Source organism: Arachis ipaensis, chromosome B5 (assembly GCF_059453495.1).
Source record: "Arachis ipaensis isolate K30076 ecotype BB chromosome B5, ASM5945349v1, whole genome shotgun sequence".
In the NCBI taxonomy this organism is placed as follows: Eukaryota; Viridiplantae; Streptophyta; class Magnoliopsida; order Fabales; family Fabaceae; genus Arachis; species Arachis ipaensis.
The window spans coordinates 132,277,545-132,294,203 of NC_142440.1; the positions used below are offsets into that span (position 1 = coordinate 132,277,545).

The 16,659-nt window shown below is 37.3% G+C and overlaps 1 protein-coding gene and 1 pseudogene across 1 annotated transcript; both read right to left on the minus strand.

Annotated features, from left to right (window-relative positions):
• Positions 1-5,713: 5,713 nt before the first annotated feature.
• Positions 5,714-9,647, minus strand: LOC107640999 (putative pectate lyase 3; annotated as a pseudogene).
• A 64-nt stretch (positions 9,648-9,711) lies between these two features.
• LOC107643980 (putative pectate lyase 3) lies at positions 9,712-12,183 on the minus strand. Its single transcript, XM_016347743.3, has 4 exons — positions 11,852-12,183; positions 10,872-11,529; positions 10,424-10,666; positions 9,712-10,246 (listed from the first exon to the last, which is right to left on the minus strand). The coding sequence occupies exons 1-4, from the start codon at positions 12,073-12,075 to the stop codon at positions 10,028-10,030; spliced, it is 1,344 nt and encodes a 447-aa protein (XP_016203229.1). The 5' UTR covers positions 12,076-12,183; the 3' UTR covers positions 9,712-10,027.
• Between the last annotated feature and the right edge of the window lie 4,476 nt (positions 12,184-16,659).

Consider the following 16,659-nt stretch of genomic DNA (forward strand, 5'->3'; position numbering starts at 1 on the left):
GGTCGTACAGGACAACCGAGCAAAGCGCCACGGGGGAAACCCCCTTTCGCCTAACATACGGGGTCGACGCGGTGATACCAGTTGAAATCGGCGAACCAAGCCCCCGACTACTACTCACGGGCATGAGCGAAGGGGTCGAGAAAGACCTGATCGAGAAAACAAGGGAGATCGCTCACCTAACAGAAACGGCGCTGAAACAAAGAATAGCCCTGCGTTACAACGCAAAAGTCCTCCAACGAGACTTCGAAGAAAGGGACCTCGTCCTACGACGCAACGATATCGGCGTCCCGACCCCAGGGGAAGGCAAGCTGGCGGCAAACTGGGAAGGTCCCTACAGGGTTAGGGAGGTACTCGGCAAGGGCGCTTACAAACTCGAAAAACTTGACGGCAAGGAAGTGCCCAGAACATGGAACGCAGGTAACCTAAAGAGGTTCTACTCCTGATCCACCGGCTCACCGACCAGGGAGTCTAGCCAAATAGTTAATATTTGCCCTGTCCACATGATTAATTCATCTTGTTTGCTTACTTTGTCAAATACTTGCCCAACTGACGAATAGTTTTCACTTGTTCAAATTTCTCAATTGTTAAAACTTTCTTACTTCATGTCTGTTTCTCACGACCAAAACCTAAAACGGCACCCCGGGACTGATCACCCCGGGAGCCAGACGACTCATAAGCCTTAACCAACTCGACGACTACGCGACCGAATCGGTCCGAACTGCTGCCAAACGCGAAAACGGCGAGACGGGCACAAGAAATAAGCCCGCCCAGAGTAAACGGTAACACGGTAACGGCAACATGACAAAATAATGAGACAAGCAAAAATCATAACAATCAAACGACGATAACTCATAAAGCGTCAACATACGGAACGGACAAGTAAATTGTTCAAGACAAATAAAACGACAAAGTGTCAACAGGGTGTTCAGCAAATGTGCTACAAAATATCCTAAGTTACGAGACTTCATTTCCTCGGCATATCAACAATTTTCCCGTCTTGGATAGTCTTGAAAACACCAATTGACGACGTCTCGAAATCAGGAGCAGCAATCTTCAGCTGAGCTTTCAGGGCGTCCTCGGTCATCAAGATGGCATTCTTCCCTTGTTCCTTGGCCACCTTAAGCTTCTTCTTAAGCTCAACGGCCTCTGCCTTAGCGGCCTTCGCCTCCGAGATAGCCTGCTCCCGTTCCCTTTCCAACGCGACAACCCGACCCTGAGCGGCGTTCAGTTGACCTTCCAATGTCATCTCACGCTCAAGAAGCCGGGCCACGGTCTCATCGGACGCCTTCAACCTCTCCGCAACAAACGAGGACTTCTCCTCAGCAGCATTAAGCTTCCCCCCCATCTCGGACAGCTGACCCTGGAGGAGTTCAACTTGAGCCTTAAAATCATTGTTCGCCTTAACAGAAGACTCAAGCTTCCTCCGAAGCGCCTCCATACCGAATAACTCAAACTCGGCCTTCCGAGCTATCACGGCCCCACGAAGCAAGGTGCGATACATCCACCTCGCCTGCCCGGACAGCTCGGTTGCATGAAAATGCTCTTCTGTCCCCGGTATCAGTTGGGAGTCAATGAACTTAGAAGCGTCAAAATTCCTCTCCATTACGGTAAGGACCCCTTCCGGGCTAGAAGACATCTTTCGCTTCTTAGGAGTGTGGATAAGCTCCACGTCGCTATCCGGTTGGGGGGTGAGAGTCGCCTGCCTGTCGGCAGGTCCCTCCTCATGAAAAGGGGAAGCCTGACCCCCTAAGCCCTGCTTTCCCGACGCTTCGGTATCCTGAGCAGGGGAAGCTTGACCCTCCTTCTCCCCTGACGGACCCTCCGACTTGCCGGCGTCCTTCTCTTCGGCATTCTCATCATCACTAGCATCAAAAAAGGTCTTCATCAAATTCTCAAGACCAGTCACGGTGGCAGACATTTCCACTGCGATAAACAACAAGAACGTTAGCCGTCAAACCGACAAACATAAAAAGCAAGAAACATATGCAAACAAGAAAAGCAACTCACGAATATAGCTCCGGCCGGCCTCCCGTTCACCCATGAGAAGGTGGGGGTTCACGGGATTCTTTTCAAAGATAGCAAGAAGAACGTTCGCTATCTGTTTATCTACAGCCGACAACCTCTTGTACGACACTTTCACAAAAGGATTCGACCCCGCGCCAAAGCTCCAGTAAGTCTGGATAAGGCGCTCCCCCTCTAACGACAACCAGAAGGGATGGCGACCCTTGACGGGACGAACCTTGAAATACTTATCTTTAAAACCATGGTAGGAATCCTCAAAAAGGCTAAAAATCTTCCTACCCTGGGCAGCACGGAAAGAAAGAAACCCTTTTCTTGCTTTCCCCTGTTTGGAGGGGTTGGTAAGGTTGAAATAAAAGAGAAAAACGTCCACCGACGCCGGTAGCTCTAAGTACTCGCAGACCATCTCGAAGCAGCGGATCGAAGCCCAGCTGTTCGGATGAAGTTGAGACGGACAGACGGATATCCGGTTCAGCAGCGCCATTTGAAAATCGGAGAACGGGATCCGAACACCGACTTGTGTGAACATGGACTTGTAAAACCAGATCCAATCGGGGACGCGAGGAGAATGAAAATTGAGCTCATAAATACGCTCGTGAGGAAGCGGGACAATGGCCTCGTAGTTGGCCTCCTCTCAGTACCCCCACACAGGTAACCGGCTTGCCGGAACTCCGTCAATTCCTCCAAGTCCATCTGGTTGGGTGAACTCCTTATATCGTCAGTCACCCAAGCATACGGGTCGTAAGCCGCAGCGGATCCGGAAGACCGGGAGACGACGCGAGGCATACCTACAGCGGGGTACCACTCCGTTAGTCTATGAGGTCGGGAGCCCGAAAAAACTCAGAAACTACGCCTTTTCAACTCAATCATGACCAGATACGGCTAAAAACTACGCCTACCTCACAAACCACCCAAAAAAGCCTATCCTGGAATGGTACCCCTTCCCTAACCCACCTATCCCAACACTGGAAAAACCTCTTAACAAAAATAAAACCAGCCATGCAATAGATGCAAACAACAAATCACACAACAACAGAGCATAGCGCAGATACCAGAAGAAAGAAACCAGAAGATTACCTGGAACGATGAAGGAAATCTGGGCTGGAAGTTGAAGCAGGAAGGAGTTCGCGCAGGAAGCTTTGGATGTTAGGGAGAAAAGAAGTTAGAAATGATAAGAGTGGGAGGTGGATAGGGAGAAAACTGTTTAAAAACCACCCCCAAAAAAGCGCGAAAAGAAGCAGGGGCAAGATAGTCTTTGCGCACGGGTTTTTTCAAATCATTATGAGCATTAAATGCCCAGCGCGGAGAACGAAACGGCAAACAGATGCCACAGCAGATCAAGAGACACGCGCACAAGAGACGCGTCCCTCCCACGATCCGCCGACCCAGCGACAACGCACGAGTGTAAACATCACGCGCCACCAATGGCCCCCACGGCCATCGCTGACGCGTCGGGGGCACTGTTACGGCCTGGCCCAAAACTCACGCGGGTCAACCCGACCCGAGTTCTCGCCGGCCCAATGGTGCGTCCTCCACCCGACCCGGACACGCGTCCCGTACGGCTCGCACACAGCCGTGGGACAACACCTTTGAGGGTGTGGGCCTGCTCACTGGAAGGGCCCACTACTGACATGTATATAAGGGGAGACTGGCTCTCCCCCAAGGTACGTGACATTCACACACCATTTCCTCACCGCCTGCACATATTCTGACAAAGGCGTCGGAGTGTCTTTGCAGGTGGCACCCCCTCTCCATCCAAAGTACTCGGGATCTCGCTCACTCGGGACCAGGAAACCACGATCAGACGAGTCTCTCCACCATCCGAAACGTTGACCTCAGGGTCTTAACCCGAATTGTCCGGTACCCGGCCTACCGAACACAATCATATCCCACGTGATAAAACTAGTGGACTAAATTAATCATTTTGTTGCTTCAATATGGATCGTTGCCACCTTCAAACATAGGTGGCCTAAGATAAACCTTAATCAACATGACTTGAGGACTTGACCATTGTGGATCTTTGTCTCAACAATCATTATTAAGAAGCTTAACTTCTTACAAAATGGGCTTTAATGCTAATTGAAACGACTTAAGTTTAAGTTGTGTTTAAAAACTTTTTATGAAATAAACAAAAACCAAGAATGCTTAACAAGCTTTCTGGCTTGTGAGACAGAGAAATTTTAAGTTAGAATTAATTTAAAGATAACCTTAAGTTATTTATTTGTTAAAACCTGATTTCTTATGTATGTTCAAAGCAAAGAAAGACTCGGAAAGTAAAGACATGGGTTTAGAAGAAAGTACACCAAGATATATATACTGGTTTGGCCGAGACTTGTCTATGCCCAATCCAAATAATAGTTGAGATTTTCACTATGTAAAGTATTGTTACAAGATATCTTTTATTAACATTCTCAAACAACCACAACTCAGATCCATCAGTCTAAGATTTTTTATAATCTTTCCGCAAGCATTCTTAGACTAAACATTGACTCCTATTACAAGGATCTAATAAGAACTTTAGATATTCTTTCCTCAAATCTTCTCAAGCTACGCATTCATTTAGATTACAAGATCTAAGAACTTTAGATATTCTTTTTTTCGAGTCTTCTTAGACTAAGCGATGATCATTATTGCATTAGATACACTTAGAGTTAAAAGTCTTCGTTGTACGTATATTTTCTTTTTACTAATTAGTTTCTTATGGCCAAAAGTTGGACTAATAATTATAAGGCAAAGAGGAAGAACAAAGCCACATCGACAAAAGACATATGTGAAGATGGAGATACTACTAAAGATAATTAAGAAGATTGTTGAGAAGAGACTAAGGCAAAAGAAGTAGAGGGCTACCAAAAGTAGTTGTTATTCAGAGGAAAGAGGAAAAAATACTACTAAATTAGGTAAAAATGAGACTTTTTTTTTAGAAAACTAGAGGATTAAGGGGGTCAAAAACTAAAAATATTGTATCAATAAGCAACTTGTGGAAAGCATATAAGGTGATGGGGGAATGAATGGGTCGGAGTGGGAGGTAATTGAAGCTGTAAACCACGAACGAGAGAATTTTGTGCCTGGGATAATCAGTCTATGGTGAATACACAAGTAATTCAAGGGAAAATAATGTGGAATGCAATTAAAGGAAAAATTAAAGAAAAGAACTTCAAATGTATCATATGCGTTCTTTATGGACTACACTACACATTGGACAAAAAAATGGTCTTTTTGAAAAGAATTAGAGAAACTGAAATTTAATAAGCTACCATTACTATTAGGGTAATTTTAATGAAATTTTAGGGAAAGCAGAAAAGAAATGGTCTATAGCATAGTTCTAGAGTAGCTGCAAGTTTAGTGAATGGTTGAATTAGATGGTAACTACAATATGGACTTAAATGAAAAGAAAGTTCACTTGGTACGTAGAGATGTAACTTAGTAGAAATGTACGTATAAAGTCTTCAATGACTTTTACACCTAAAGGGGTCTACCAAGGGAGCTATCATATGGTCTTTCATTGTTATTGGGTCAAAAAAATGAAAAATATATATCCAAAAGCATAAAATTAAAGAAATTTACAATAATTCTCAATATTTTTGCAAAAGCTTTTTAATCATATGAACAATTGAATAAGAAAAACAACAATACATTATAAGACAGCATCATGCATCAACTAGAGAATTCTTTTGGTAGAGACAAGGATGATTGGTTAGCAAGCTTCACCAACTCTACATTTAAAGGAGCCAGCAAAGCGAGTAAGTCTCTGCACATATGAACCAGGTTTTGCAATAATCATATCCTTGCTTGAGAATGACTTATTGGCTGCCATGGTAGGTCCAGATTCCACAAAAAATGCTCCATTCTCAAATTCATCGCCGATTGATCTCCATTGACATGATTTCCAATCTCTAGTGGTTACTCTTTTTGTTACCTTCACCAAATTATTCAACAAAATATCAAATTCTGTATGAAGAATCTTAGATGAAAAAATTCTCTCCCATTTTTATTAGATTCAACATGAGATAAAACTCCATGTAATGCAAAAGAAAAGATATTATTTTGAGCTCTCTAATTAGATATCCTACACACAAATGGATAATAAAATCAAGAAGAAAATAAGAGCACTAAAAGCTATGTATGTATGGATAAATAAGAAGCAATGATAATTCTATGAAATAAAAAATAACATGAGTACAAATAATACAAAGGGTTAAGTACGATTTTGGTCTCTATGGTTTAGGTCGAAAATTTTTTTCATCCTCAACCTTTTTTTGCATGCAAAATCGTCCCTAAGGTTTAACGTAGTTTTAAAATCGTTTTTCGGATAATTATACCCTCAGCTCAATATCATTATCTCCATCACAAAGAGAAAGAAGCAAAAACTTAGAGAGAGAGAAGCAAAAACTCAGAGACAGAGAAGGAGAGAAGCGGAGAGAAGAAAGCTTCCCTGTCGCCCTCGCCCTCGCCTCGCCGCACCTTGCCATCGCCATCTCTTGGCCCTCGCCCTCGCTACACCGTGACTTGCACCCTAGCCTCGCTGCACTCGCCCTCACCTACCCATGACGCGCCTAGCCCTCACCCTCATGTTTCTCCTCGTCGTCGGGGAGGTAGTGGTAGTGGTCATGTTTCTCGCATCCTCCAGCAGTGTCTCTTCCTCTGACAATCAGACAGTACCTTCAAAATCAGCCGCAAAAAAAAAAAAAAAGGCGTAACCTTCCAGGAGTGCCAAGTACAAACAAAAATTGAAAAAAAAAGTCTTTGTTTTCTTCCTTCTTCTGTTTTTATTATAATTTTTTTTCTTAAAATATATGTATAACCGTTCATTTTACAGATCCAGATGCAGAGGTAATTGTTTTGTCTCCAAAGACCTTATTGGCAACAAACAGATTTGTGTGCAAAATCTGCAACATGGGTTTCTAGCGGGATCAAAACCTTCAGCTCTATCGAAGGGGATCACAAGCAATTCATCTGAGTTTTATTGACTATTTTAGGTAATTAGATTTATGGATTTTTGGTTCTTGTAATTGAAGATAAATTTGGGAGTTTTTTATTATTGTAATTGAATCTGAGTTTTGTTAATGGAAGAAAAAGAATTTTAGTTCTGAGTTTTATTAATGGTTTTGAATTTTGACGATGATGATGATTTTTTTGTTTCTTGTTAATGATGATGGTTTTGGTGATGAATTATTGTTTTAGTTTTGATTTTTTTGAAGTTGTTGTTGAAGGTTGAATTTTTTTTGTTGGATTCATAAATAGATGGTGATAGGGTGGTAGTGGGTCGGGTGATCTAGATGGTGATGGAGTGATAGTGAGTGGGGTGGTGGTGGTGAGAAGAGAGAGGGGGTTATTTTTGTCATTTAAAAAATTAATCTGTCTAAAAGGACAATTTTAAAACTTCATTGAATTTTAGAGACAATTTTATATATAAAAAAATGTTGGAAATGAAAATAATTTTTTATCTAGACCATAGAGACCGAAATCGTACTTAACCCTAATACAAATGCGTGCATAATAATAAAAATAAACAAAATAACTAATATATAAAAATATTTATAGGCTCCAATAGCTCTAACTTTTGAGGATTTTCTCGAAATAATGTGCCCTCAAACTTAGAAAAATAAGATTTATACTTGACCATAGAATATATATGCGTTCCTCTTTAGCATTATTGTTATCAAGAGCCACAAATCGACTGCCTTCACTAATAATCGTAGGATGGGAAATGCTAGGTAAACAATGACCATTTTAAACAATATGAATAATCACGAATCAAATAAAAGTACATTACATCCTAATTTAATGTTATTAATTAAATTTAAAATTAATTTACTCTTTTAACCCTATTAATTCACATTGTTCACATATTGTTTAAAAATGTTGTTGGTTACCTATACTTTTCCTTGTAGAATTATTGCTACCACCAATGGCATACATTTTCCAATGAGTATAATCATTGTTGACAACATGCACAAATCTGAATTTGCAAGGTTTTGGATTAATCACTTACCAAAATGGTTGAAAGCTAGGCTGATTTGCATCACCTTATCAATTATGTGTTGGTCATTGACATCAAAGAGCATCGCCTAATCACAACTAAAATAAAATAAAATATAACAACCAAAATAAGTCAACAAAAGACACAAATAATTCTATATTTTAGGATATAGTCATTTACTAATGTTATATAATTATATAAAGAGTGATATACTAATTTGATTTTTCAATTTTCAATTAAATAACAAAAAGTATATAAAAAAGAAAAGGTTATAAATTTAAACTAATACTGTATATATTTTTAATTGAAAGGTTATTAAAACTGAAAATAAAACCATTAAATTTGTAAAAAATACTCCTAGAACAACAATTAAAATTAAATAATATGGAAATAGTTGAAAGTAATTAGTAACATCATTATGGTCAGCAAAATGACTATTGGAGATGGTAATAACAGTGAATCCCATAATAGCATCAATAAAACCATCAGAGCATTTTCTCATAAAAACGTGGTCAATCCAAACATTACTGACAACAAAAATGGAGATTTTATCATCATCACTGCGTGTCCTAAACCCAAAATGGGTCTCATAATCCCTAATAAGTCCAACAATCCCAACAACAATGTCACAAATCTTGATTCTGTGGGTTATCACATTATTGACGTATTGGAGGGAGATGCATGTACCCTTAGTAATATAGATATCAACTCATCTTCCATCAATGGTTTTTTTACTAGCCATCATGAGTTATTGGTTGAGTCTAATAGACATGCATGCTACGCTCAAAGATGATCTACAAAGGTTCAGTCCTTATGACTGCATGGCGAATGGCACCTGATTTTGGATTAACCATGTTATTGTCTAAAGGGTACCTGGTTTTCCTTCCCTATTTTCTCATTGTCCTTCTATATCTGTTATTCTAATTTAAGCCTTTCTTCCACCTAGTTCTAAGGGTGGTAAAGGGTCAATTTCGTTTGAACAAATAAGAACCAAACTGAATCAAAAGGTTTAAGGCTCGTTCTTCATCGGGTTAAGTGAGACATTTTTTATGGTCCTTTTAAATCATATTTGGGACATTTGAGATAGCTAGGCGTGTATTTCTTCAATATGTATGCTGCAAAATGTCTTGATTGGAGAGATACACCCTATGAATAGAGGCTTTGAATTAAAAAAAAAAAAAACGAAAGTTGAAGGGTTACATTGTAGCAAACTTCAAAGCTTATGCAAACTAACTCAGACAATGAGTTTCTTTCACCTCTTTAGTACCATTCTATAATTTCGGAGGTCGAAAAATAAGTGAGGTCAAAATGAAAGGAAAGAAAATTGGGATCAATGCAATAAGGGAATTGGCACTTTCTCACTTAGTTAAGGTAGGTACGAGTGCGCTTTAAAGTTTCGTAAATTATTTACAGAATTTGAGTTCCTGTCAGTTTTAAATATGAAAATGAGTAAGTCTTTGAATAAGAACTAAAAATCAATTATTTCATTGTTTAGATTATTCAAACCAAACACATATAATACAATCAGGAATTAAATTCTTAATCATAGTTATTTATTACTAGTAAAACTTTTATCTTTGTATTAGATATGACATTATCTATTTTCAACATTTAATCTTTATACCATATTAACTTCTCCAATCTTCATAAGGTTGGTTATATCATATTCTACGAATATATTTTAATAACCAAATTAAAAAATAAATTACCAAATGATCCTTAACTTCTGAAAAAAATAAGCAATGTGATATATTTCAATATCCCTTGCCTAGGCTGCAAAAAGAATGATTGAATTTCAACTCAAAGTCCAAAAAGACAAAATTAAATAATTTTACAATAATTTTAAACTTTTTTTTTCAATTTTAATCCTATGGGCTATAGAACAAGAAAAATGATCACACATTAGTAGAATAGCATGTTGCATATATCCCTGCACCTTTTGCCCTTTTCCTTTTCACTTGTTTGCCAAAACTCAATTTGTGCGTGCATCAGGTAGAAAATTGTGCAAGTAGAGATAACGATGAATGACTAGCAAGGTTGACCAACTCTACATTTAAGGGAGCCAGCAAAGGAAGTAAGTCTTTGCACGTATGAACCATCCTTTCCTGCAATCATGTCCTTGCTTGAGAATGGCCTCTTTACTAGTTCAGGTCCAGATTGTACGAAAAATGCTCCATTAACAAACTCATCGTTGATTGATCTCCATTGCCAATTCTTCCAATCATCATTGGTTACTCTCTTCGTGACCTTCATCATTTATTAGTATGTTAATGAAAAAATTCATTCACGTAGACTTTTTTATTGCTTGTAAACATGTTAATTAAATGTCACATTTATAAGTGGAGGATAAACTCACCAAGAAAAATAGAATACTAAAATATAAATGCATAAAAAAAAAGAGAATATATATGTGTATATGCATACCTCTTTAGCATTGTTATTATCAGGAGCCACGAACCGATTTCCTTCACTAATAATTGTAGGCTTACTGCTACCACCAATGGCATACATTTCCCAATGAGTATAATCGTTGTTGACAACATGAACAAATCCAAATCTGCACCTTGGCATTCTTTGGATTAATCTCTTGCCAAAGTGGTTGAAAACTAGGGTGATTTGCATCACCTTATCAATTGTGTGTTGGTCATTGGCACCAAAGAGCATCACCTACATCACAAATAAAACAAAATAAAATCACTGAAATAAGACAACAAAAGACAAAATAATTCTTTATTTTAGGATAATTTTCATTCAAGAATATTTTATAAGTATCAAAAGAACTGTTTAATTGACTTGATTTTAAAATAAAATAATTATTAAAAAAAATAATTAAAATAAAATAGTGTGAGAACAGTTGAAAGTAATCATTTACATCATTATGGTCTGTGAAATGACTATTAGAGATGGTAATAGCCGTGGATCCCATAATGGCGTCAATAAGACCATCAGAGCATTTTCTCATGGAAACATGGTCAATCCAAATATTACTGGCACCAAAGATGGAGATTCCATCACCATCACTGCGTGTCCTAAATCCAAAATGACTCTCAGAATCTCTAATAAGTCCACCGGTGCCCGGAACAATATCATGAATCTTGATTCCATGGATGATGACATTATTGACGTATTGGAGGGTGATGCCTGCACCCTTAGTAATGTAGATATCAACTCCTCTTCCGTCGATGGTCTTGTTACTAGACACCATGAGCTCTTGGTTGAGTCTAATATTCATGCTATGAGCAAAGATAATCCACAAAGGTCCATCTCTTGTGACTGCATGGCGAAGGGTACCTGGTTTTGGATTAACCATGTCATTGTCAGCAGGACTAGTAACAATGTAGATTGGACCTCCCTTTCCTCCAGTAGTATTTCTTCCAAAACCTTGAACACAATTTACAAGTTTTTGGCGATTATCTGCCCAATTGGGGTCACACCTCCAACATCTGTCAATGTTATTGGTTGCCTCACATGTAACTCCTGCCCTTTGACCATTCAAGTTCCTTCTTACATGCTTGCTACCACCTATGTCTCTGTTTTTTCGCGAAAATATCATAGACATTAGTTAGTTTATTATCTTATAATAGATATACTAATAATCATATATTCTCGAATTAATATGTTATGTTGAACTTGTGAAAGAAAAAAAATGTTAATTGTTGTGAATCTGATATATGTTAAGTTAGAATTTGTGAAACGACAAAAATGCTATGTTAGAAAATGAATTTGTATAAAAAATACTAAGAAGATGACTCGAAATAGTATTGAGGTGATAAACGACATGCCATTAAATTTGTATTTATGAAAAAACTTGTCCACACGAAACTGAATATGTAATAATTTGAGAATACTCACTCAGTAATAATAGATGAGAAGTTTCTAGAAAGTGCATGTGGATCAGGAAAATATGCTTCTTCGCTAAGCTTCCTAGCAATTATTGCCCTTTCTTTCCAGTATTGATTATCAACCAAGTTGATATGTTGTTTCGCATATGTAGTATTCTCAAAGATATTGGCTTGGAAGGCTGGTATCATGGCAGCCAAACACAAAGAAAGGAACAAGTTGTACACCTTTGCCATAATATTGTTTTATTGATTTATGGCCAAAGGGTTTGGCTTTTCGATACCAATTTCGCTAAAGCAAAGCCAATACCTTAGCGAATTGGGAAGAACTATTTTGCAAAATATGCAAAAGCTCTTGCAAATGTTGAACAATGTACATGGTAATAAATATGACAAGGTCATGAACGATTATAGTAAAACAAGGCAAGACCACAAGCTAAATTTGTGACAAAGTTATAGAAAAATACGGAGCATTGTTTAAATTTACATAAAACTCTATATATAGAAAGAGGGGAAATTGTAGCGTTTTCTTTTTATAACCATTAAGGAAACAAAAGGTAATAATTCCTTAATTGTTATAAACAACAAAAAAAAGGATGGTATTTTTTATTTAAAACCTATAAATTGATAACACGTATGAAGAGAAAGATTTTGATTTTGCTAATTTGATTTTTATTTTCTATTTATTTGTTTACCTTTTCAGGACATGAATTAATTTTTGTTTAAATATTTAAAAATAAATCAGCATATTTATATGATTTTTGGCAAATAGCCCCATAAGTATAATTCTATAAAACATAGTAATATATAACCATAAATAAATAATATTAAATAAAAAACATAAAATTTTTACTATTTTATTGAAAAGACGAATTGACAAAGTGTAACTATACAAAATTGATAGGGAGAGAATGGTGGTAGGAGAGTTACAAAGTATATTGGAGTGTGTTTTTTTGGTGTGATAGTAATAGAAATACAGTTGTATGGACTTTTGACTCTGATGGTAAATACTTGATAAAACCATTTATGGATACAGCAAAAGGAAGAATGCATGGAGTACCAGAACTGAAACGTATCTTTAATGGGATATGACAAGGGTTGGTTCCACCTATAGTTGAAATATTGTCACGCTTTGTGATAACTATTGTAGCGAATATTAAAGACAAGCTAGTAAGGAGGCATATCATAAAACAGGGCGAGGAATCATTTGCATATTATGGCAAGGCTTCAAGAATGGTAAACCACCTTTTTTCTACATTGCCAATTCCTTATAAGTTATGAGGGTTAGCTGAAACTAGGAAAATGTTAGTTAGGTAGGACATATGGAGATTACGGTGTGGTTTGAGAATCGGTTAGAGCAAGAAGTACAATGAATGAGAAAGAAGAAGTGGATTGTTGTATTTTTTCTTATTATGTGTATTGTATGGAGTAGTATAAATCAAAAGATTTTTGAGGGTATGACTATATCTTATGAGAGTGCATGGAAACAAACTAAGTCCCTTGTGAACCAATGGTGTTTGTTTAATAAAGTAAAAATGAGTAAAGTGATGCAGTGAGTAAGGGGGTGAGGATATTAAATGAACTTGATGGAGTTATGTCTTTTATAGTCCAGATACAGGGCATTATATTGTATGAGCTACTTGAGAACAATGATGGAGGAATTTTGTGTCTTGTGGGAGACAAATTTGATAGAAGAACAAGTAGTGAGATGACTATTACTGGAATTCAAATTTCTATACAGTTCTTGCTCAAAGAGGTGAGTATAAAAGAGGATAACTTGCCCAGAAGCGAAGGAAAACATCAGACTCCAGGTGGGTTTACACGGGGAAGGAATATGCTAGCAAGAAAGCCAGGGGATGATCACACGAATATGAAGTTTGATATTTTGTAATGAAGTATGTAAAGGAATTGAAGTAAATATGTGATAGTTGTTAGAATTGTAAATCATGTATTAGGAATTCATATATAAACTTGTTTATGACTCGGACTTTTGGTACTTTGTTAGAATGTTGTCATGATTAAAGTCTATTTTTTTAGTGACAAGTTTATGTAAGTTGGGTTGGTTACTGAACAAGTTTACTCTTCCAAACTATGATTTAAGATTATATATGAATTTTGCAAGGTTTTTATTAGGAAAATTAAAAAAAAGGAGAACAATAGGTTACTCAACAAACTTATAGCCATGCTTAAAAAGAGTGGTCACATGGTATTGTAGTCATCAACAGCCAAGCTCAAAAAGTGTAGCAAAATCTATGGCTATTGGCGTGCTTCAAAAGCGTAGCCATATCTTTGGCTATTGGCACGCTTTATAAGTGTAGCCATATCTTCAGTTATTGCCACGCTTTAAAAGTATCGCTACAGGGTTACACATATGGCCATGCTTTTAAGCGTGATAATCAATAAAAGCGTGGTAAAAAATAAAGCGTGCCAATAAATCGACAAAAGTGTGGCATGCCGATAGCTAAAAAAGCATGGCAAAAAGTTGTCACTACGCTTTTCAGACTTTTGGCCACGCTTTAAAAGCATAGCAAAATTATGGTTTTCTTTAGTAAAAGAGGTAGTATGACAAGAAAATCCTTTCAAAAGACTTTGAACTGGGACAGAAGGTCTTGTTATTCAACTCACAGTTGAAGCTATTTTCCGAAAAGTTGAAAACAAGGTGGTCTTGACCATTTACAATAAGTAAAATGTCTCAATATGGATATATTGAAATAATAGAGAAAAGCACTGGGAGAAAGTTCGTAGTCAACGGATAGAGATTGAAGCCATATCTGGGAGAAGAAATGGATCGACAAAAATCGACCTAACTACCATCCTATCAATAATTAAGCTAGTGACGTTAAAAGAGCGCTTGTTGGGAGGCAACCTAACCCATTTGTATCCTTTACTTATTTCTCCATTTTTTTTCTTTAGTTAATTTTAAAAACTGTGAAGAAACAAAAAGCTTGAGGCCTGACGCCAATAAAGAAAATGGAGAGAGTCAACTCCCAGGGGGTGGTGCCCAGCGCCACGCTTGGGCACCTAACTCTAATAGAGGATTCCATTCCTAGGGAAGCTGGCGCACAGCGCCATTCCTTGAGGCCAAGCGCCCATGAAGGAAGTTCACCTGGAGCTTGGTGCCAAATATTCAAGCCAGGCGCCTTCGAAGCATTCTTTCTCGCTTATGTTGATTTTCAAGTATCTTCATTCATAGTTTTACTTCATGGAGTTTTAAATTCAAATTCAAAAACTAGTTTTTCAAAATTTTGCATGCATGATTTCTTCTGTTTCAATCACCACTATGATTAAATGTCATCTTCCCAATATTTCGCTCATCATCCATCAATGCAAATGCCTCTTCATATAACTTAAAACATTTATACTTAAGATTCTGACAAATCTCTAAGTTAGGTGGTCGTGATTAAGAGGAAAACAAAGGCCTCTAAATGGTAGAAGAACGCACGCAAAAAGTCCTCGGACCCGGAGGTGGAAGTCGAGACAGAGGATGAAAAAGGTATTAAGATGAAAATTGAACTTGGTAATCTGATTCTTTTTTTTTTGGAGGTTAGTTGTTTTTTTATTTTTCTTCTTTTTTTTTCTTTTTTCTTTCTTTCTTTATGTTCCTTTGCATCATGTTTTCTGCTTCTATTTTCTTTGTTTTCTTCTATTTTCTTTGTACTTGTTCTCCAGTACTTTACTTGTGTAAGAGGAGTTCTTCTGAATGAAAAGACTTTCAATAATAAAAAGGAAGTTCAAATGAAAGTGGTGGTTCTTAAAATTATGGTTATATCTCATAGACTCAAAGTATATGAATGAATCTTGAAGAAAAAGAGATAGAATCTCCAAAAACAAAGGCTCTGGAGAAATATTATGAGAATCCAAACGTCTAACTCTTTGAAGTAGTTCAAAAGAAAAGTATGGAAATATCGAAAAATCCAAAAACAATAAGGCTTTGAGTACCAATGACTGGAGCACAGTTATGTACCTATGATACTTGTGTGTCAAGAAGAGATTTGAGTAAGTAAATCCGAGGGATGCCTCATCATCCGATAACTTGGGCCAACTGGCTCGAGATTATCGATTGAAAGTCCATATTAAGAGTTGCCTTGAGACAAAGCATTCAAAGTCCAAAGGCTCTAGGTATCTATGTTTGGATGAATAATTTCTTAGTTATGTGCTTGTAGTGAATTATGTCAAGGAGAGGCTTGGGTGACTAAATCTAAGGGGTACTTTATCGCCCGATAACTTGGGCCAATTGGCTCGGGATTATCGATCGAAAACCTATTAAGAGCTTCCTTGAGACAAAACACTTATAGTCAAAGACTTCAAACATATTTCCCTGGTTAAATTGTTAAGTACCTACTTTCAAGGTCATATAATTCTAAGAATATTCTCATAATACAGTCCAGAATTGAGTTTTTGAATTGAATATTCTTGATTCCTAAGTATTCAAGATTCATCAAGGAAAGAAAAGTCTTCATGTAATCATGGAGATTATCGTAAACCTCACTTTTACTTGGACTTTAATTTAGCAACTCTTCAATTCTTTTTGCTAAGATAAATTCTCTTTACTCTTCTTTTACTTGAGGACAAGCAAAGTTTTAAGTTTGGTGTTATGATGCCGAGGTATATATCTTTAGTTGTTTTTAAGGTTTGTTTTGAATAGTTTTCTTAGGTTTAAATCAAAGTTCTTATGTTTTTAGTGAAGTTTTTTATGACTAGTCATATGTTTGGAGTTGTTTTAGAATGATTGTGCTTTCAGGATTTATTTTTAAATAATTAGGATAAAAGAATTAAAACAAGAAAACACAAGAGTACTCCTAGGAGAAGAAACACAAAGCT

Coding starts and splice junctions, on each gene's coding strand:
- LOC107643980 (XM_016347743.3), bottom strand. CDS start 12,075: ATGGCAAAGGTGTACAACTTGTTCCTTTCTTTGTGTTTGGCTGCCATG. Junction 11,530..11,851: donor TTCTCATCTATTATTACTGA/GTGAGTATTCTC, acceptor GCGAAAAAACAG/AGACATAGGTGGTAGCAAGC. Junction 10,247..10,423: donor ATAATAACAATGCTAAAGAG/GTATGCATATAC, acceptor TAAATGATGAAG/GTCACGAAGAGAGTAACCAA.